The sequence below is a fragment of the Cryptomeria japonica genome, chromosome 6 (genome assembly GCF_030272615.1).
Source record: "Cryptomeria japonica chromosome 6, Sugi_1.0, whole genome shotgun sequence".
NCBI classification, from domain to species: Eukaryota; Viridiplantae; Streptophyta; class Pinopsida; order Cupressales; family Cupressaceae; genus Cryptomeria; species Cryptomeria japonica.
Genome location: NC_081410.1, coordinates 198,141,888 through 198,165,403, shown reverse-complemented (window position 1 = coordinate 198,165,403; position 23,516 = coordinate 198,141,888). Strand labels below are relative to the sequence as shown.

Below are 23,516 nucleotides of genomic sequence, written 5' to 3'. Positions count from 1 at the left end.
TTGGGTCCGCCTCCCCAATCTCCCCCTCCATTTATGGGAACCTTCTTGTGTTGAGGCCATCGGTAACTCCATTGGCAACTTCTTGAAGGTTGATGATGCCACATTCTCCATTGGTCATTCTACCTTTGCTCGCCTATTAATTGATGTTGACTTATCGCTGGCCCTCCCTAGGGATGTGGTTCTTATGGTTGGGGACAAGCCTTGGACTCAACCATTGGATTATGAGGGCCTCCCGTTTCGCTATCGAAGGTCATTCTCAACAGGTCACCTTGCTTCTGACTGTTCTCTCTCTCGCCACAAAGGTGATGCTACTTGGTGGAAGGATGCTACGGAGGACCACTTGACGATTAATGCTTCAGATTCTGTTTTGGTTGATTCATCCCATGATGAGGTGCCCCTTACTGCTGATGAAGCCTTGGTTGATGTTACCGTTGTTGCAGCCCCTTCTGCCCCCTTAGATCCTCCTCTTGTTGCTCCTGCTTCTCACTTTCACTCTGCTCCTGGCGTTCCTTCTCTTGCTGTTTCTCCGCTACAACAGCTTGTTGCCGCTCTGCAACAGCAGTCTGGCAGTGACTCTGCAGGGTATTCCCCGCTTGTTTCTACTACGAAAGTTCCTACTGATAGTGTTGCCTGGACGGCGGTTTTTCGTAGGCGGAAAAGAAAATCTAACCACCTTTCCCAAGCCCTCCTTTCTCAAGAGTCGGGGTTTTCTCCCCCCTCTGGATTTGGTTTTGGGTGTTGATGGTTTGTCTGGTTGGTTTGGCTGGTCCGACTTTGTCCTTTTGGGGTTTGCAACCCTGCTTGGTCTTTAAATTTTGATAGCCTTTGGCTTTGTAAAAGGGTCAGCGCCCTTCTTAATGTTGCTTTGTTTCAAAAACAATTAGCAATTGTTAACGCTAATTGTAGAGGGATTGAGGTCTCTTTGTTGGGTCAGCGCCCTTGTTAATGCTACTTTTTTAATCAAAAACAATTTGTATATAAGATGAAGTTCATGATAATTAAGAACAAACTCATGGAGTTCAAGATCATAACTTCTCACACATATTACACAACTTTTTATATCTAACCATCTTTCCTATGCTTAAATACTATTATATATGATATTCTAAATTAACATAAAATAAATTATTACACATTTTTAAAAATATTATATAACTATATATTTATATTTACAATTAAGCTATATTTTTAATTTTTGTGGGGCAATATTGTCTCTCTCATGCTTTAACTATATATTTATATTTACTATGTTATGTTTTAATGTGTGGGGTAATATTAACCAAAAGTGCTCCAAACTTGGTTTCAATTTGTAAATATTCAAACAAATAAGTATCTTTCAATTGAAAGAAGATCGTTCAAATATCCATTTCACAACTTCCAAAAGTCAATAGAAAATAAGTATGTTCAAATACACATAAATCAATGATCTTGACACCATTCCCACACAACATAGATCAATTTAGTGCATTAGATGAAGTCCATGATAATTGAGATCAAACTCATGGAGCTCAAGATTCGTCTACAACATTTTATTTATCAATTTAGAGTTTGAAACATTCATCACACTGAAATAAATAACCTTTCAACAATGACAAAATATTCTAATCAACACCTACATAATCTATCCATCATCGATACCAAAACTACATACAACCATCTATACACATGTTACACAACTTAGCATATCTAACCACCTTTCATATACTTAACATAAAATATACATTCTACTAATTAAACAATTGTAGTTCGTAGAAAAATGTGTTTACCAAATGGGCTTTGTCCACACGCTATTGTTAAAATAAAAGCAAACATCATATATACTAATATTTATCTCTCTCTCTCTCTCTCTCTCTCTCTCTCTCTCTCTCTCTCTCTCTCTCTCCTCTATCTTCATCTCTAATTTTATCTACTCTAAACTAGTCAGGCTAATGGCAAGAACTTGATTCTTTGCATCTCTTGTTAAGAGGTGGGTCTATAGATAATTACAAATAATAATTTCTCCATTAGATTTATTTTATTTTCCTTTTAATTATTTTGTCACTATTTTTTTCATATATAATTGTTTATTTAAAATTATTTATCAAAATTTTAATATTAAAAACAATTAAATTATTTTATATTAGATTTAATATTTAATAGTTTATTAAATATATTCTAATTCTATAATAAGAAAGGATTTATGTAAGATATGAATAATCTATGTAAAATCTAAAAGATAATTAAATTATATTTATAAATTTAAATTATGTAAAGTTGAATTTAAATTTTATTAAAATTATATTTAATAAATAAAATAAATTTACAAAAAAATTCAAAAACAAGTCTAATCAGTTATATAAAAACAATATATATATATATATATATATATATATATATATATATATATATATATATATATATATATATATATATATATATATATATATATATATTAGGTAAGTGCTATCATTATGGGGATAGCACCCTATATTACTTTAAAAAGAAAAATACATAAAGTTTTCGAGCATCCAACATAACAGCACTATGCTAGCTAGATGCAACTTTCAAATGACCAAACATTCCATACAAAAGAGAGCAAAAGTCCAAAGACAACTGAGCCAAATTACATATTTCCACTTAATGCTTGGTAAATCACCCGCCACATATTCTCCAATACTAATGACGTTGTCGGTGGATTGCTCAAGAAGCCACCACTTCGTGGCTTCAGTCAAGTTTTTGAATGGCACCATGTTCCCATTGAACACTGCACACCGGAACACTTCCCAAGCGTTCTCCCCAAATACCTTCAGACGCTCGCACTCCTCCAGCCAGACTTCCCGCCATGCCAACTCCCGCCCGGTTTCGCTATCCACAGAACCACCACTGTCCTCCTCAACATCCTCATCAACTTCCTCAAAGGCATCCTCCGGTTCCGAGGACAAGTACTCCTCGACTTGGAAATAAACCTTTCGTATGCTCACTTTGGTTCCCTCCTCAAGGCTTAGGATGTCATTAGCCACATAGTCCGCGATGAATGGTTTCACAAAGCCATCCAAAAGCTCCACCGCACGCTCCCTTGAATCTATGACATCGACCAGGGGCATAAGATCCGCCTCTAGGATAGTAGCATCACACCAGTGCCGTTTGAAATTGAGATTGATGCCAATTAATCCCCGAATAGCATCATAAACGAAGTCTTCAGTGATAAATAAATTTTGAAGTTGTGTTCCCAACGCATTGCTACAGTTGACACAGCTAATATCTCCAAAATGAGCCTCCACTACATAGACAATAGTGAGAGACCATTCTTCTGGCAAGTATTTATGGAGATAAGCATGCTCCGGTTCCCAATTATCATCATTCCACAAAATCCACCAGATTCTAACTCTGAACTTGGGCAATCTCATAGTGAAGACGTGTCCCAAACTGCATCCAATACTTCCCAATTGTGCAGGCCAAGACATCCATGTGATGAATCAATCTGTCGTCAATTTTAGAAATCGTGATCAGAGCGTATGCACTCTGCCTCATTTACCCAGATTCATACTCTTCTACGCGTTTCAGAGGTGTATGTCACTACCACCTATAACCCAAAATCGAGTGCGGATCCAGTTAAAGTTGTTTTGTTATCCAATACCTTGTCATGGGGAAATACAAAAGTCCTTCAGACATTGTCTTGTAATATCATTGGCGGCCGAGACATGATTGAAAGAGACGAGACCCCCTTTCCTTTCGAACCCAAGGTTTGCCAAAAAGTTTGCAACTTGATTGCCCTCACGATACACATGAGTTATTTCATAGCTATTGATTGATTTGGGGTGTTTGTTTATTAGTGGCAACCATTTTTTGAGTTTCCAGTTCTAGAATTTTGACTTAGTCACCCCATTTATTATAATCTGTGAGTCCCCTTCGATGATGACTTGTGTAATCTTCTGTTGAATACAGAGTCATAGTCCAACCTCCAAAGCTCGGATCTCGGCTTCATTGTTTGTAGCAGATCCAATTCCTTCATATAGTTCGTTGATAATTTTACCATGCTCATCTCGGATTATAACACCAATACTGGATTCCCCAGGGTTCCCTCTACTAGCTCCATCGAAATTGAGTTTTGTTCATTCTTTGGGAGGATCCTTCCATCTGACAGAATTTTTGTCGACTGACTTCATAGGGGGGGCATAATTATCTAATCTTCTAAGAGACCAATCCTTTTCCATTTGGCAGTCCCAATTACTGTATTTTTTAGGGTCACCCCTTAGTATCTTACCATTTATCACTTCCTCGATTGCACCTTTTATTTTGTCAATCAACATAATATTTGATAGTGATGTTTGTTTGAAGATTCTTCTATTCCTTTCCTTCCAGATGTACCAAACAATCATTGATGGACCGACCATCCATAGGTTACTCCACCTTGACTTTTGTCTGATTGGCCAAGATAGCAGGAAGTCCAAGAGCATTTCGTTCTTAGCCGTGGACCAATCTATCTGGGAGGAACCAATTCCAACAAATTTCAGCCACTGGACACTTGAAGAGTAAATGGTTGGTTGTCTCTTCGTCTACACAACACATCACACATCGATTGGGACCCGAGATGCCTATAGTTTTAAGTCTATCCCCAGTAAGGATTATACCGTGTAGTGCAATCCACAGGAATGCCCCTGCTTTTGGCAATATTTTATTACTCCAGCATAGTTTGTGAGGCCACGCATCACAAGTACCCATATGTCGTTGTATTTCATATCCCAGTTTGACATTGTACTCCCCTGACTTTGAGGTGCACCAAATTATGTTATCATCTTCACAAGAGGCTGGTAATTTCCTATCTTTTAAAACTTTCCAAAGTTTCGCGCATAGTACAGGATTACCAATATCTACTCTTTTCCATTTTCTTAGACTACTTGTGTCCTCATGATTTTCCATATAGTTGCATACATGTTGCCCAATGCTATCCTCGACTAGATTAATCCACTCTTTATCTTCAAATGTTTCATACAGAGATGGAAACCCGCTCCATGAATCTCTCCAAAACAATGTGAATCTGCCAAGAGATGTGCTCAGTGATAATATACCTGCAATCCCATAGGAAGTTCCATGTGGCCGAGCCCCGACCCGAGTTGGCCACTATGAGAATCCAGTTAGGGTCATCTGGGTCCAGATACTTCTTTCGAAACAATCTAACCCAGAGTTTTTGGGGATCTTTGCACATTTTCCATGAGAGTTTAGCTCCAAGGGCAGAGTTTTGAAGTTTCATTTTTCTTAATCTTGCTCCCCCATCTTCCTTAATCAAGCACAGTGTGTCCCAGTTAATTAGTGGTATTTTCCTATTATTTTAGGCACCGTCCCAAACAATTTTTTTGAGCAGATTGTTCAGATTTTTCCCGCAACGACTGACATTTTGAAGCATGACATACTGTATATTGGGATGGCGGATAAAACTGATTTGATCATGGTGATTCTACCCGCCTGGGATAGCCACCTATTCTTCCAATTCTCTGATTTTACCTAGCATGCGTTTATAACATCATCCCAAATTTGGGATTGTCTACAACCTCTATCAATCTGAATCCCCAGATATTTGATCGAGAGCTCAACAATTTTTATATTCAAATGTTGTGCAATTCTCATCTGAGCCATCTTAGAAGTATTAAAGAACAGTAATTGGGACTTTTCTTTATTCATAACTTGTCTTGATGCCATTGTATATTCCTCTAGTGTGTTTTTTATACCAATTGCTTCCTGTATGGATGCTTCTCCAAATACTATTGTATCATCTGCAAATTGGGAGTGCATAATGGCCTCAAATTGATCATGAACTTTGATTCCTCGCCAAATGTCTTCACTGTGTCTTTTCCTAATTAATCTCCCCAAGACTACCGCCATAGGAACGAAGAGTGAAGGGGATAATGGATCACCTTGTCACAAACCATTTGTGGCACCAAAAAACCCATTCAAATTGCCATTAACAAGAATGGAAAAGCTCACAGTGCTAATGCAAAACTTTATACATTCAAGCCACTTAGCAGGTAACCCAAATCTGTCAAGGACTTGTATAAGAAAATTCCATATCACTTTATCATATGCTTTGGCGACATCGAGTTTGATAACCATTCCTTTCAATTTATCTTTATGGAGTGAGTGTATGACTTCGGATACCAGAATGATGTTGTCCGCGATTTCTCGGCCCAGAGTAAAACCATTCTAATTTTCAGACACAAGTTTTGGTAGCAGTTTTTTCAATCTTTCAACCATGGCCTTGGATATTATTTTGTAGATAGTGTTGCATAATGATATTGGGTGGAACTCAGACATGGAGTTGCAGACTTGTTTTTTGGGAATAAGTGTGATAATAGTGTGGTTGATCTCTTTCACAAATTTATGCTTTTTCCGGAATTCCTCAATCACATTCCAAATATCCTTGCCCATGAAATCCCAGCATTTTTTAAAAAGCTCTGTCGTTATGCCATCCAGTCTGGGTGCCTTTTGGGGATGCAAAGAAAATGTGGCATGTTTAATTTCCTCCAAAGAGTAAGGAGCTAGTAACATATCACAATCAGAGCTAGAAATTTGAGGATTAATGACTTTCTCTATCATTGATATTAAACCCGACTCATGCTCAGCACCCCCTAATATATCCATGTAATACCTGAGAGCAATTAACTCAATGTCATTGGCCTCGGTTTTCAAAATCCCATTCTCATCTTTGATTGAGCATATTTTGTTGTTGATCCTTCTAGCCTTGGAAGAAGCATGAAAGAATTTAGTATTGAGATCGCCCTTAGCAATCCATAGTTCCCTAGCCTTATCTGTCCAATACAGTTCCTCCCGCTTTAAAATTTCCATATACCGTGTTTTAAGTTTTTTCTACAATTCCAATTCAACATTGGTCATATCGAATTGCATTACCTGATTTCCAATTTCTTCTAGCTCATCCTCAATTCTACTCTTCTCCACAAAAAACATTTTTGAACGACACTTTGTTCCAATCTTTAATTTTGTTCTTCAGGAACTGAATTCTTTTAACAAATTTAAAGCTAGAAGACCCAGAATAGATATTATCTTCTTTCCACCATTCTTTCAAATTGTCAAGGAACTTCTCATCTCGCCACCACATGCTCAAGAATTTGAAGAAATTCTTCTTGTTGCGAGTGTCCTGGGCAATGGACAGGGATATTGGCAGATGATCCGAACCAATTTGGGGGACAATTTCAGTTTCCAATGAATAATTGCAACTAATCCACCTCTCGCTCACCAAAAATCGGTCAAGTCTTTCAGATATATTGGCAAAGTTTAGCCTCCTATTAGTCCATGTGAATTTAACATTCTTAGGAATGATATCGATCAACTTGCAATTCGATACAAAATCTCTAAAATCCTCCATCACTTTCGAAGGTTTTCAAAGACCTCCCACCTTCTCATCAATGTCCAAAAGGGCGTTGAAATCTCCAGCAGCTATGACCATACCCATTTCTAACAACTTGATTTGATTAGTGATTTCATTCCAGACTTTCAACTTTTCCTCAGTCTTGATAGGTCCATAAATATTAAATAACAGGTAGGAAAGGTTTGATTGTTTACAGACAATAGTGCAAGTCATCCAATGGTCAAATGAAGCAATAGGATGTACATCTATTTTGGAGGGGTTCCACATAATTCCCAAACCCCCAGCCGCGCCTCTGGCATCCTGAATAATGTCTTCCCATTTGAAACAGTACTTGATGAACTCAACTGCCTTATCCTTACTTAGCTTTGTTTCTTGTAGAATGAATATTTTTGCATCAATCTTGGCCAATGTTCTCTTCACCAAGTGTTTTTTGTCAGGAGTCAATAGGCCCCTAAAATTCCATGAAATGATCCTCATCGTCCCCCAAGGGAGGCCTTTCCTCCCTTGGAGTGATTCAAAAAATTTAACATACTTACAATACCCTTCTCATTTGCCCTTTGCTCCCTCACTGTCTTATGGCTTTTCCTTCCTCTTGTGCATTTCTCACCCCCAAGGATGGTATTGGCCGACTGACTGATGCATCTGGGATCAACCAAATTCAACTCATCTCCATTATTGTCTGACTCCGCTGATTCTGATTCAGGTTCCTACGGTGCAACCTCTATAGGGGGGTTTTCAATTGGGAATATTTGCATATCATTGTTCATCTCCATTGGGTTGTCTTGTGTCGGGGTCACCATGCTTGCATCTTGTTTAGATTCAAGATTGGCAAATTTAGGTCCCTCTAAGAGCAAAGTTTCCGATTCCATGTTTTTCTCTTCTTCTTTCCATACTTGTTTTGGTTTTCTGGGAGGTCGGCTAAAGGCCTTTCTCACAAATAATCTGCATTTGTCAGACTTGTGAAATAAGCTTCCACATCTCAAACAAGCCCTAATTTCGTTTTCCACTTCTATCTGTTGTTTCCATTCACCATTCACAGAAAGTAATATCACCGAAGAGGGAATTGTCTTCACAACAGCGATTTTGAGTCTGGCATAAGTATATAGGTCTCCCTCTATTATATCTTCATCAATTTCCAGTAGAGTTCCAAAGGTTCTTCCAATCTTTTCCAGGCTTGTCTCGCTCCAATATTCAATTGGTAAGTTGTACAGTCGGATCCATACAGGCTTATCATATACAACCCGCGATGTGGGATCAAAATTCGGAGACCAGGGCTACATATACAGTGGGTGATTGTTCAAAAACCAGTTTTTGAGATACAAAACGTGATTTCGTTCTTTTTCTTCAGGGGAAAACTACTACAAAGAAGCCTTTGGGCAGAAATTTAATCATTATGTGCTTCCCCCAGTTTTCCTCGATCCAGGTATGGATAGCCTTCCTTGGTAATTTTGGCCCCACAATTTTTGCTATGATCGCATGACTTTCAAAGAGCATATTTTCATTATCAATGTCTTCAGTTAGGTCAGTTTCAATGTCATCAGATGGCTTCTCCTTTTCTGTGTAAGGGTGATGGATTAAACTATCTCCACTATTTTCTACTCCTTCCGATTTTGACTGCTCCTCGCAAGGGGTTTCAAGATTATTCCAATCTACTTCCAATATTCGCCATTTCACAGGCCTTCGCATTCTTGTGTCTGCATCTTCTCCATACTGCCCTTCTTGTGCGCTCCTCTGCTTCTCGCACCTCTGTCTTTCACTCTCCATTTTTTCCCTCTTCCCTTTTTGGCATATAAAAACAATATTTAATAAAAGAAGTAGGAACTTTAAATTTTAAACTATTTGACTAAATTAGTTAGATAGCACCCAAAATTTTATGATAAGATCAATAACCCTAAATATGGTAATCCTTATTGCATAATTTCATTCTTCCAATAGTATTCTCCTTAGAATTTTTTCTGAGGATCATTCTTTCATTTTGCCCTTTGTTTATAGTTTTCTCCCATACATTTATTTTGATTATTTTAATTTTTCTTTTTTTATGTTAATCTTTATTTATTCTAATAATAATTTTTGAAATAAAATAGATATTTAAATAATTAAATAAAAAATATTTTTTCTTAACTCGCTAATGGGCATTATAAGGTTGATCCTTCTAAAAAGTAGAAAGATCAGAGACCAGAGTAGGTTGGATTAAAATTAATTTTGATGGGCCCCAATAGGTAATCCAAGGCCCTTGGGAGCAAGATGTATTGCAGGAGATGAACTTGTGAACATATTGGCAATTGGAGTGCAAAAATTGGCAAAAGGTAAAAATAACGTAACAGAAATTCAGGTTATGCTTCTCAAAATCAATCTGGTAGGTAAACTTTCAATTTCCAAACTTCATTTGGAAGGTGATCACAAGTAGTGGTTGAAGCAATCTTGAAGGGAGAAGCCCAAAGTTAGAAATTAAAAAAGGTTCATTAATATAATTATTCAGAAATTAATTTTTTTCCAAGATTTTAAAATATCTCACATTTGAAGGGAGGGCAATTGTGAGGCAAACAATCTATCAAATTGGGGTTGTGCATTTGATGAAGAGCAAAAAGGGTGGAGTGGTGGTATGATCTATGTGGCATTCAACTAGAAAAGGATGTCGACATGGGCAAAAGGAAAGGAGATTGATTGAGGATCTATGCGATCGTAGGGATATCATTTCACGAGGACCTTCATGATGAGTTGCAGTGTTTTTGTACATCATTAGAGCTGATTATATTGTTGGTGAGGTGCACTCCTCAATACTTAGTGACGGTTGATGCATGTGAACCATTAAGGCAAGTTGACTTGGGTTGGCATGACATTTTTTGGTGGTGCACAGTTGGAGCGAGATAAGAAGGGGATGTCTACATTTAAATCCTTAATATGAAGCCATTTTTAATACGGGAAACAAAGGGCATCTCTGGTTACAGGCAGGGTTTCAATGGAGGCAAATTTTTCCCTCATAACAACCAAACAACAGTTGGCTTTCATGGGAGCAATCTTTGAGGAGAGGATGCACAATATCTTTAAAATTGATGATCCAAAAATTTTGCAAATGGTTGATGTGGTCTTAGGGAAAGAGTATATGGAGTGAGTTCAAATACAAAACAAATGCAGATTTGGTCTCAATGTTTTTACATGGGGTCTAAAACTCAAAACAAAAGATGTTAAATGGGTGACGAGAGTGTGTGAAAGAGTGGAAGTACCGATTGGACACTTTCATGGCCATAGCCCAACTGGGAGAAGAGTTTGTGTCAACAAGTGGAGAATGGTTGCATTCTGCAGATTTTGTCCCACCTCTGAGGCCATTCATTATATGGGGAGCGGACATGGATAGAGAAGCATGCCAGGAGGTAGCACAAGTTGGGTGGAATTGTATTGAAGACTATCTACGAAGCAGGGAGCAAATGCTACAAGTTTTGGGACCGAAGCATACCATAAATATTAAAAACCAAAAAGAAGACGGTCTCCAAAAAGGAAGACTACTAGCTCAACCACAAGAGGCCAATCAATTGAGATACTAATCACTAATATTTTTGAGTTTGATTTTTGTGAGTCATTAAAGTTTGCAATAGTCGAAAGATGTATTTCTTTTTGCTATGTTTTTGTTTGTTGGGTTTGGCCATGTATGTTGTTGGATGACTAATTTGGTGCATAGTTATTTTGGTTTATGTTGGTTTTTATGGAATGACTGTTATGGTCACATTTAGTTATAGACACTGAAATACTAAAAATTGAATGTATATTTTATTTTATTATTAATATAAATATAAATGAAATCTTTACCGATACAAAAAAAAAATGTATTTTTGTTTTTATAATTATCAAAATCATTTTATAATAAAGTTTTAAATAAAGATAATTTTAAAACATCATTACAAAAATAAATTAAATATCTATAATAAAAATAAACATTTTTGAATATCATTTATATATAGATACTAATTTAATTTTAAAAATAAATTTTAGATAAGAAAATAATATAAATTGATGCTCCAAATGATCAGCTATATTCAGAATCATGAACAGAGAAACACCAGTTACAGTCAAAAAATAAATTCATTTATATGCCATCTTACACTTATTTATGTAACGCGTCCAATCTCTTTAATGATAGAAGCATTTAGCATTTTGAGTAACTCATAATGTGTTCCACTCCATTGATTCATACTGTAGAACATCATGGATAAAATTTATTTGAATATTTAGAAAGATGGGAAATACTTTCTACAATATATTAAGCCTTATGCAACCAATTTTTAAGAAACACCAAAAAAAAAAATTGGAAAAAGCCTAAAAATGTAGAAAAACACAAAAGAATAAATTAAATTAGATGAATGGCTCGTATAATTTTAAAATAAAAAGGTACCGAAAAATTAGCAAAAATTGCTTTGGAATTTATGATTGATCAACCTTCAAAGAAGTCGTAACCTTCCAGTGACAGAATCCACTAGAGTCTTTGCTCCTGCCAAGAGATGTCATTATTCTTGAGATCCATAGTGAATAAAGTTTACATTGTACTAAGTTCTGGTAAATATTTGCTATAAAAAATAGTACAAATGCCATGAGAAACAAACCTTAAAATTTAGAAAAATAGACAAATATTAAAAGTTTTTTATTGATTAGCTTAGTAATATTAATTACAAACGAAATTCTCATAGTGAAGTACTTATCAATCCAGATGAATTGGATAAACCCTATAAGCATCTATAGTAATTTGACTATAATCTTAACCACACCAAATACTGTTAGGTTGCCTAAGCAATTTCTTTGAGAAGGATATGACTAGCGGTGGGAAAAACCAAGAAGATTCAAACCGAAATTACACAATGTGAAAGAACTGAAATAATAATGTAAATAAAAAAAAACTCCTATCAAATCAGTTTTTGTAAGGTTAAAAAATGGATACCATCAGACTATAAGATATCATACAAAAAATTGCAGAATTTGACTTCTTCTATTGAAGGAACCTTATAGTGTTCAGTAAAAGCCACAGTCCAAAACCAAATAAAGAACTATCTACTGATGTTCTGAAAGAAATTGCTTCAGCTCTAATCCGGCAGATATGCAAGATTTGTTTCCCTGCAAGGGAAATTACTTCAGTCAATCTATTGAACCTTCTCCTAATAACTGCTGCTTAAAGAATTCTCTCTTGATGGGACAATTCATTTAATCACCCTACTAGGTCATTGTTCTGCAATCTTCCAACTTCTGGGTTACAGCAGATTTTGTTCTCATAGACCCATTCCATTGTTTTAAAATTTCTTTTCACCAGTTTCAAGTTCTTTGCCAATCAAAAAGGTGACGAGGACGGAGACTCAATATGCACTATAATGGCATTTACTCATATTTGGATTGAATTGCCAAGGATGTGGAGCCTTGTTTGCTATGGAGAAGATCATTGGTTTAGAGATGGAAGTAATCAAAGGTGGCAGAGGAAGTAGAGGTGTAGGCACAAGCAAAAGAAGAAAAGGAAGTGGGAGCACCAGGTGAGGCTGCATTCGATGATGATGATCTTTAATATGCAGAAGCATGATATTTTACTTGTCAAAGGATCTTTACCATCCAATTTGTGATGGGAGCACCAACTTTATAAGGAGAAATTTGTAAAATATTTTGCAGATTTGTAATTACTTATAATGATGATCATTCATTATATCATATATGACACTATAATATGCATTGTTCTCCGTTTTTGGTCTAAAACTGATAGAGAAACTGCATATATGTTCTCTACCTTAATATTTTGCATGTTATTATAGTTTATGAATTTAAGTGCCTTTTTTCATATGTTGAGTCCTAAGTTGGACTCAAAATTTTGCTTTTGGAGTTTCTGCCAAGTCTTAGTTTCTAAGTATACTTTGTACAAATAAAATTTATGGTTTAGTTCCCTAGTGTGTTGCTTAAGAAGTCATTTATTAAAAGCATTTAAACCCCTTACATTCCATGATAGAGCTTGTTGACCAAGAGAAATTCACACGTAACAATAAGAGATTTCAAAATTCTCCTAATTTTTAGACTTTAGCAAAAGTAACCAAAAGAAAAAAGACTAACCCAAGAAAACAAATATACCCTTCAGCTGAATTTAAATGGAGTGACAATTTTCTTATCATTCAAAGAATGTGACATCAATCTTGGCTTGGAGTCCTTAGACTTAGCAATATGGAAATGAGATCGTCAATGGCCTTAATTCTGTTGTAAATGCATCAAAAACATTTGCAATGAAAATAGATAGAATCCAAAATCATCACAATTTGTGCAAAGTTGTGATAAATTATACCACTAACACCAAATAACGAGCTCAATTGATGAAAGAAAACAAAACAATTTTCCCCCAAATATCCAAACAGCAGTAAGGGCTCAACTGTAAGAGACTAAATTTAGGAAATCAACAAAGTATATATAGTATTAAGCTATAAAATAATTTACAGAGAGATTCAAAATAACAAAAGTTCAAGTTAAATCTCTGGTATAAACTGAAATAAAATGAAAACCAAGAAACACAGGTTCACCAACAAGATTAAAATGACAGAAAAGTCTGTATTCATTATCCAACAGTTTAAGCTCCTTAAAAAATCACCCTCCTCTTTCAAGGTCATTTAAAATCCATCTATATAGATATAGCATCATGGAGAAGGAACTCCAAATTATTGCCTTTCCAAATTCTTAGTATCATGGAGGAGGAACTCAAAAGTCTCGCCTTTCCAAACTCTTGCTTCATACAAATTATGGAGGATAAAAAAATTAACCAGTAAAAGAAAAAAATCATTTTCTGTTTACTTCATGTAGCTAAGTCTAAAAAGCTAAGTCCACTTGGTAAATTTGATTACAAGAAGATAAGTTGGTGAATAATTTGTTACTCAATATCCTCATCATGGTAGTCAATGTTAGTCTGGTTCTCTTTCTTGCAAATCAATCAAGTTATCAGGCCATGGCATGGGTTGTAATTGTGTTCACAGATCGTTCATAGATGAGGAATGGCAAACTAGAATGTATTGAGCTTTGACAAATGACAATGATAGGGGATGAAGGTTGGAAGGCAAGGTCAAGGGTGAAGAATGGTTTGTTAAATCTCCTCAAACACCTCATCCAAGCAAAATATGGACGAACATAAGACAAGTGTGAGGTAACTCCAATCCCAAAAAGGGATAAAGATTGAACAATGGTTCTTCAAATCTCCTCGAACACTTTGTTCAAGTAAAATATACATAAACATAAGAGAAGTGCAAGGTAACTCTGATTCAAATGGAAAAGACCGTCCAAAAGGATGATAAAGGACAAAGCGAAATATAAACTATGAATTGCCCTTTGACAGTTGCAAACGCTAAAATGAAAGAGCGAAGTAGGAAGAAAAATACAACCAACATAAAGGAGTCTAAGTCTTAAATTAATCACATATTTTTTACGGTTGAACCAAAAGAAAATGGTAATCCTAGTGGTAATACTAATAGTGGTGCCTAAGGAAATGTATGCCACAAAAGAAAGGACTAAAAAAATGAAAGTTGTCGCACCTTATGTCTGGCAACACTAGTAATAATGCATGACTCATCTGGTTATAAAAGGTCAAAAGTGCAACAAGGAGAAAATGGTATTAAAAAACTTTCACACTAATAATAACACGACTCGTGGTTATCGAAGGTCAAAAGTGCAACAAGGAGAAAATAGTATTAAAAAACTTTAACGCTAGTGTGTGCGGGAAAAGTGGTGCGATGCAACATAAAATCCGGTTTCTAGACAAGTCCACACACCAATGGGACTCTTGGTGCAAGTTATGGAGCTATGTTGAATAGCTCAACTTCCCAAGGGATGTTCCATTGTTCTCTATCTCACAGGATCCCTCAAGTCAATGCCTTTGCTCTCAGATCACTGAGCAAAGTGACTTAAGAATGACAACTATGAGAACGAGGGACATTGATCAACTTAATATGAATGCATTCCTAGTTATGCATGATATTAAATCTAGTATGATTTAAACTAGCACGAATATGATGATAAGATGAAAGATTAGTAAAAGTCTATCCTAACATGATATACTAGTCTAAAATGAGAATGCTATGATAATAGAAATGCTTATTAAGATGATTTCTATTCAAAAAGAGGCTAAATGCTCGATTTAAAAATGATTAGATGTATGAAATTTAGATGCTTAGCAAAATGTCTATAAGTTTGATACTAAAAACTTGGATATGAAAATGATAGAAGGAGGGCTACATTTATAGGAAAAATAGGGCAATGGATGGTCAAGATTAGATAATCTTATCAAGGGCCAGGATTGAAAGTTATCAATCCATGTTTACAATTCTTACCAATGAAATGGTGACAATTGTCAACAAGAGACTGCTTGAGAGGAGATGTAAGAAGCATTAAATGCTTGAGAAGACATGATGGTTACCCTAGGAGGTAAGGGTTAAGGTTAGGTTAGGGTTATCCATTGGATAAAGCTTTTAACCAAAGGATAAACTCGTGTGCAATGGTTAAAGGAATAACCATGGTCAAAGCAATGAATGCTTGATGAGACCCTTGGGTTAGATGAAGGTTGAGTTAGGCAAAAAGTCTCTAATCATGCAAGAAGGTTGAGTTAACCATTAATGGTTAGGAAGACTTAAAAGGTTAACTTGTTGAAGACATAAAGCCTTTAATGGTTTTCAAAGACTTTGAGGGTTTGAGAAGTGACTTCCCTTTGCTTAGGGATGTGACAATATTTAGAAGATGGATTAAGCTAAATTAGAAGTGATTAGAAGAATCTAGAAGGGGGTTTAGGAGACAAGTGCGAGATGTAAGGATTTTGCAAGTGGGTGGGGAAAATAGAATTTAATTAAAATAAAATTAATTTATTTCAATTGTGATTGCAACTTGCATTTATGGGATTTTGCAATTTTAATTAAATTAAATAGGCTAAAAGGGGGATTTAATTAAATAAAGTAATTTATTTAATCATAGGGGGTAGAAAAGACTTAGGTGAACTTAATTAAATAAATTGAATAATTCGTTTAATTAAATAGATGAATGTGAATAATTTAATTAAATAGAGGAATGGGAGAAAAATGAATATTAAATATTCACTTAGGAAAGTGGTCATTTTTGTATGGCTACAGCTAGTAATAACACATGACTCATCTAGTTATGAAAGTTCAAAAGTGCAACAAAGAGAAAATAGTATTGGAAAACTTTTTTTTTCACACATTCTTAATGGTGAATCTATGACAAAGAGAACCAACATGTTACTGAATCCTGCCTAGAAAGGATTACAAAAAATTCATAAATTTCACACTGCTTTCAACGTTCCACCAATCCAAAACAGCAATTATAGGAGATGTGCATTTTTCCAGTGGTTCTGCAATTAAAAAATCACAATCTAAGTGGCAAATAATGAGGAAAATCACAACCAACGAGTAAACAAAGAAAAAGGAAATTCATCCAAGTTTGACTCCAGCAATCAAAGTCAAACCCTAATGTATAAATTAAGGATAAACACTCAAAAGTGACAAATCTTAGTCATTCATCAAAAAGAAAGCAAAGTTGAATCACATATGAAATCTTTTTTGGGCTATTCTTAAGGTTTTTCAATGGCTGAGATTGAATTGCTTTAAAGCAGTGCTTAAGAGACAATATTTTATTATTATTTTCAACCCTAGAAGCTACTGCTAGAAGCTGATGATAATGTGTTTCAAACTCATAGAATAGGATAATAGTTGAATTCCAAATTTATGCTGCAAATATTGTAATCCATAAGTGAAAGTAAAATTGTTGTGTTTGCATGTAGTAAAGAATGTTGATGGAAGTTACATTTATGTTGTAGAAGCCACTACTATGTAATTTCCTAAAGTAAACCAAATGTAGATTATTTCAAGTCCAACTTTGTATTGCAAAATCTTTTTATTTAAATTGTAACTTTGAACATAGTTACAAGAATTGCCCAGACTTCACGAGTCCCATGGCAAGTGACCTCAAGCAAGTCTGGGAGATTCAACAGTTGATTACTCACCAAACTTGCCAAGATTCACAAGTCCCAATTGAAAGACACAGCAATTTTAGTTACTTTATTTTTCAAAAAAAAAAAACTTAGTCTTTCAATGCTGGTTTGCCTTATGAATTGCCCATCTAGGATTTAGAAAAAATATAAAAATGGTCGCCATTAAGGTCCATATGGTTTTGAAGGTCTTCATTTGCACTGCCCCCAAACCCCCGCAAGGAACACTACCCCTTGACCCCATTCAACTGTTGCCCCCAAACTCCCATCAAACTATAAGTTTAACCAAGTTATAGGCCAATGATGAATCATGATCATAAAATCTACAAAATACATATCCCATGTTGCGAAGTCACAATCAAGGATTGTCTTGTTTCATACATTGGATAACTTGTTTGGTATACAAGGGCTGTCATGGGCCAAGTTGGCATGCTATAGTGATTGTACTGTTGAATACAAGTTAAGTCATAGTTAGCAAGAAATGTCGTTTTCATAATGCAAAAAAGTATCAATCATGCCTTGCACAGAGAACTCAGAGAACAATCCCATCTATTAGTATTGTAGCTAAGGTCAAACTAGAAGATAACTATTTATCTTTTACTGAACCATTCCTCTTTGTTAATGAGCTTGACAACAAAATAAGTAGTCTTGAAGAGACTTCAAGAAAACTTTAATAATAAATCCCTCACTTGAATAGACACACCAATCATTGAGACAAAAGAAAATATCATGGCTATATCGTCATCCAAGACCTATCTTGGATGCCAAGACATTATTTGCCATGATGTTGGGATGAGTAATGCAAGCTCCTTTGAGCCATAGACTTATATTTTTAGTTGTAATATTTGTTTTAATAGATTTCATAATCCATCATATTTGTATACATTTGACAATATTTATAATTTTAAATTTATATATCTACTAATGTTGTTTCCTTCAACTAAAAATTAAAATTCATTTTTATACTCATGATCGATGTATTGTAATGTCCCCACTTTGAAATAGAATTTAATATCAAATAATAATAACAAAATTAAAATATTAAAAATTGCATTAAAATATAAAAGAATAAATGAAATATAGTTAAAATTTAATTAAATTAATGAATGGTCAAAATACATGAAATGAAAACTTGTGACTCCCTCAAACACAAGATATAAAAGGGAGAAGAGAACTTCATTTGAAGGGGCATTATTTAGGAATTAGAAGTGCAGACCTGATTGTGAAAGGTGTTAATTTTATGTTAAACTTAGCAATCAGAATGACAAAAAAGAACAAGAAAACACAAATGCACACATAACACAGTGATACCCTGGGAAAACCTCCCTCTTGGAGGAAAAACCCAGCAACTATAATCTCAGATCTGATTTGATTAAGCAGATTAAAGTTTACCCTTCTAGGGCATAAATCAACTATAGCAAAACTTATCTTAATCTGGAAGTCAGGGAGATGTGCAGATCGCTATCAAACTTAGACAACCTTTGGGCAGCCTTGACACGCTCCAGCAGACCTAAGGCAAATTCAACAGCCCAGAAGATCTTCGCACAGCCTAGTAGACAAATCATTCACTGCACTAAAGTGCAGCTCCAGATTTGCTGATCACGGATGCTGATCAATGAAGGAAATTGATGATGTCCACAGCCTTCAATGACAGTTCGCTGACCTTCAAGGGTGTTCGCTATGCTTCCAACGGTGTTTGTTGTGCATCTACAGATGTTCGCTGTTGTATTGCAGAGATAGCTCACTAAAGATGATATGAACAATGATAAGTACTTTGTACTTATAGGCGACTTGACCTTTTAATTCTTCAAGTCGGCTAGCATAAATCAAATGTATTGAAGTTGGCGCCCAAAATAGGGTCTGACCCATAATAGTTACAAGTTACATATTATAGGGTCAGCCCTATCACATCAACAAGTTACATTGTATCACCCATTTAGGGCCCAGCATGAATCACAAGTTACAATGCCCATTTAGGGCCAGACCCAATTACAAGTTACACAAGTTGAGCGCCCAAATAGGGCCTGCCCTTTAACATTCACAAGCTACATAATATAATCACATAAGAAGGCCCATCAAACATTTACCAAGCTAGGTCGGCCCAATCAAGGGATACGACCTAGCTATATTTCAACAAAAAGTTGTGTCCCTTTCAAAGGGCAGAAATGATGAAGAGTTGCACTCTTTCAAAGGATGCTAATGGTGGAAAAGGCGTGTCTCTTGCCAAAGGGCATACATGATAATAAGGTGTGACCTCTTCCTCACATTGAGATATATAAAGCAAAGGAATCAAAATCCTCCAGTGATAACACCATCGATCAGATCAGATCAGAACTGTTATTAAGTTAAAGGCAGTAGCATCCTTGTTCTTGGTGGTATGCATGGGGATGTGCTTAATATATGATGCCTGATAATGTTCTTATGCAGAATTTAGTAGTAATATTTATATAGGCTGCAATATGTATGACTGTCATACTTAATTTCATATATATTCATAATTCATGAGAAGTTAGTATTCTCATAACCTAGTCCTTGATACTTCTGCTAATGCCTATGGAGGATGGGCTAGATTTGTGCTAAGGGAGAGGCATTCCAACCAATTAGGTGCTCCCGAGATGGGGTAAGGATTAGTGTCCCGTAAACCTTGAGGGAGTAGTCTCGAGATGGGGTAAGCGCCTGCATCCATAAACCTTGCGGGAGCTTCTTGTAGTTTGGTTTCTTAGAGCCCTGGTAACATAATTACCCCTTCCTCCCTTGGGGTTAGGTAATAACAAGGTTAGATCATAAAATAGAGGGCTATCAATTATAAAATGTGGAATTAATTGAAAAAATGCATAATAACTTGATAATGCATTCAGTAATGTATGATAATTGTTGAAAACATGACAGCTTCCAAGCAGGGGACATCACATGTATACTTGTGTATATGATTGTCATGTCCCCTCCTTGATCGTTATATATAGCCTAAATGAAGCAATTATTATTATTAATTAATATAATAATTACCAAAGAATGATTATTTGAAACTTATTTATTTATTAATTATTATTTAATTAATACTTATTACTAATTATATTCTTGAAATATTCAAATAAAAATAAATTAATATTATATTATAAATTATAAACATAATTTACATATTCTTAATTGTAAACACAATTTATATATTTTATACATTCAATTATAAATAATAATAATACAATTAAAATACAAAAGAGCAGTCAAATGACAAATATCTAATAACAATTAGCATCAACCAAGTACTATCGACGCATAATCTCAAGATACAAATGATCGAATACGTTGGAAAGCGGAGATTATCTTAGCCAACTAATCAATTGATTAGAAATTCGACAAACTAATACAACGATCAAGAAGAATAGTCTATGAAGATATTGGGCAACAACCTATTTAGACATCGCGTATATATTGCGATTTTACTAAGACTCCCAAAGGATCAAAACTATATCATGAACCACAAATCATTTTGTAAAGGATGCGATTTGTTTATATTATAGGGAGATGCGATCTGTTTGGGAAGAATCATATCGCTTGACCCTCAAACGATGCAACCCTTTCTCTGGCAAGATATAAGAAGTCACCCAAATCGTTCACCGCAGGCATCAGGGGAGTTGGTATCTTTAATCCTCATCCCGTTGGATAACTCCCAATGGGCAAATGTCGTAGGCACAGTATCGGGTGAACGAGGAAAACAATCACAAATCAGAGACAGCACCATTAAGTTGTAAGTGCCCAAGTCATCATTAGGAAAGGCAACATATACCATCAAGTGATACCAAGATCAACAGTCTGCCTGTTATTACCAGTAAAACAGATATAGCTGCCAATTCATGGAGAAAAATGTTTATCTTTTATTCATAACCTTCATGGGATCTGTTTGTAAAGCAACAGCCCCTTGGCATAATACAGTTGCAATTCACATAAGGTTATACATATTATCAAGACAATCTTAGTCTTATCCATCTATACAGGCTTAATCACCTTGCAGATATCCAATTGTCATATCAGAGTTAGCAGTGATACTGTCATCAAATATATAATATAACATCCACAAGTGGTATCATAGATTGTCATTCTTAGTGCTAAGTAAGACTTTGAGGAAAGAAGTCTCTTGCCATTGATTTTGCAAGTTAATTGTTCCTATTTCCTAAGGGTTGACTTAAGAGGATATTACAATGATCAAAGTAGCTTCTATTTGATTAGTTTATTGTGTCTCAATCTTATTTATTAAACGGTACATGAAACAAGTTTTGAATCATTAAAAATATCTATATTACATGGTTTTTTCAATTTGTTGAGTCTGGGCAGTGAGTCCAAGTCTAAGTCAAAAATCAGCTTTCCAAGTCTAAGGCAAGTTCGAGTCTTGTAACACTCACTTTGAATACACAAACTATTTCCTTCAAGAAATTGTGTAATGTTCATTTGTTCAACTATTTCCAATTTATGTAGATTTACTACTCCCTAATATAGCCAATAGTCTACATACATTGATGTTATTACAATGTAACTGTATTTGCAGCTAAATATCAATCTTTAATTTAACCAATAGGAAACTATGTTTAATCATGCTTGCATGTGATTAGTCCTCCTTAACTCTAAAAATCTCACTGCAATATCAGTTGTTAATTCGGTGCTACATCTAGGACAAAAACGTAGGCAAATATTAATTTGCATTTAATGCAAAACCTCAACGAACCGTTTGTACAACATTTATATTTGTAAAATATTAGTTTTAGGCCGAATTGCCAATTCAAGTACAAGTACAAGATATGGATTCGACTACACAGGTACAGCAAAGTATTTTTCCTTGGGTACAAGTATAGGTACGTCCATATATATATGCATATGCGTGCGCATATGCATGCGTATGTGTACGCATACATACATCCACACACACACATATAAGTTCAAACATCAAAATTATAAAATATAACTCTATAACTATACGAAGAGTGATATTTATAAATCCATAATTGCCAATAGATAAAAATTTTAAATACCTCATAATATCGTATTCATAATCTGGAAAAATGATAATATTCAAGTCTCAAAATGTCATTACACAATAAAAATTCAAATTACTTAAACCTCATTTGAACAACAACCCATTAGATTGCCACTCCCACTAGCTACATTTGTGTCATGTGCGAGAGCTGCCTCATGATCATCTATAGAGACTTGGGCAAGCTATGCAACTATAGCATCTGAATCAACACACTCAAGGGCTAATTTTCCAATTCCTTGTCACACCTTCACTGTATTCAAGTTTCTTATGTGACAATAGATGAAGGTTGGATTGTATGTAGACCAAATCCTCTACTTTTTTTGCACCCAAATAATTGCGGCTAACCGAGTGGATGAAGGAGTATGTACTCCTATTCCACTCAAATGAAGAACTTGCAACCTATTGAGTTTGCATACAACATTTAGTATTTAATTTTATGATTCAAGAATCAAAACTTAAAATATATATTACAAAATAAAAATAATTCTAATATGATAGCATAGAATGAATTATGATAAAAATAAAAAATAAAAAGATACATACTGGGGAGAGAATTTTAATTGCAATAGGCTGCAAGAAAACAGAGCCTTGACCATGTACATACCACCACTCATTAGCACTCATCCTATATTTGGCATGAAGAGTGGTGGTATCATGATTTTTTGAAGATACAAATTGGTCAAACTCGCTCAAGACAACATTTTGAGTTATATATATATAGCCTTGTAGTGCAGCCACCCTCCTTGGCAATGCAAGCATCTCTTTGCTTTAATACCTTGTCAACAAACTAAATGCTAAGACATGTAAGGGGGTGGTCATCTTGTTCCAATAGGTAAACAATAATTTGTTGCACAATTTTGAAAAATGTTTCCGTTGGCTTATGTTCCTTGGCCTCTATTATTGTTCTTATTTTTTCCACCAAGAAGTCCATGCCATCATAAATTTCACCTAAACATGGGCATTCAATATCAGCATACCTAATCATGCTCATGATGGACGATTCTTAAGGCTATGGTGTGTGTCTCACTCCTTCGTAGCCTTCACCTTCAAAGAAAAATGCAAGAATCTTCAAAACAAGCTTGGAGAAAAAAATGGTGAAAATGCAAGTTTTGTGAAGAAGAAATCAGGTGAAATGACAAAAT

The 23,516-nt window shown here is 35.2% G+C and overlaps 1 protein-coding gene across 5 annotated transcripts in view; it reads right to left on the bottom strand.

The window, feature by feature from the left end:
- Positions 1–11,422: 11,422 nt before the first annotated feature.
- LOC131063494 (uncharacterized) overlaps positions 11,423–23,516 on the bottom strand; it is a 101,107-nt gene continuing 89,013 nt past the window's right edge. For 3 of the 5 annotated variants that reach the window (XM_057997330.1, XM_057997334.1, XM_057997335.1), the window contains one exon: positions 11,423–11,843. In XM_057997330.1, the coding sequence (XP_057853313.1) occupies positions 11,794–11,843 (50 nt within the window). In that variant the 3' untranslated portion in view covers positions 11,423–11,793. Of the gene's footprint in view, positions 11,844–16,608; positions 16,713–23,516 lie in introns of those variants that run through there. The other 2 variants (XM_057997328.1, XM_057997333.1) reach the window with 2 other exon arrangements.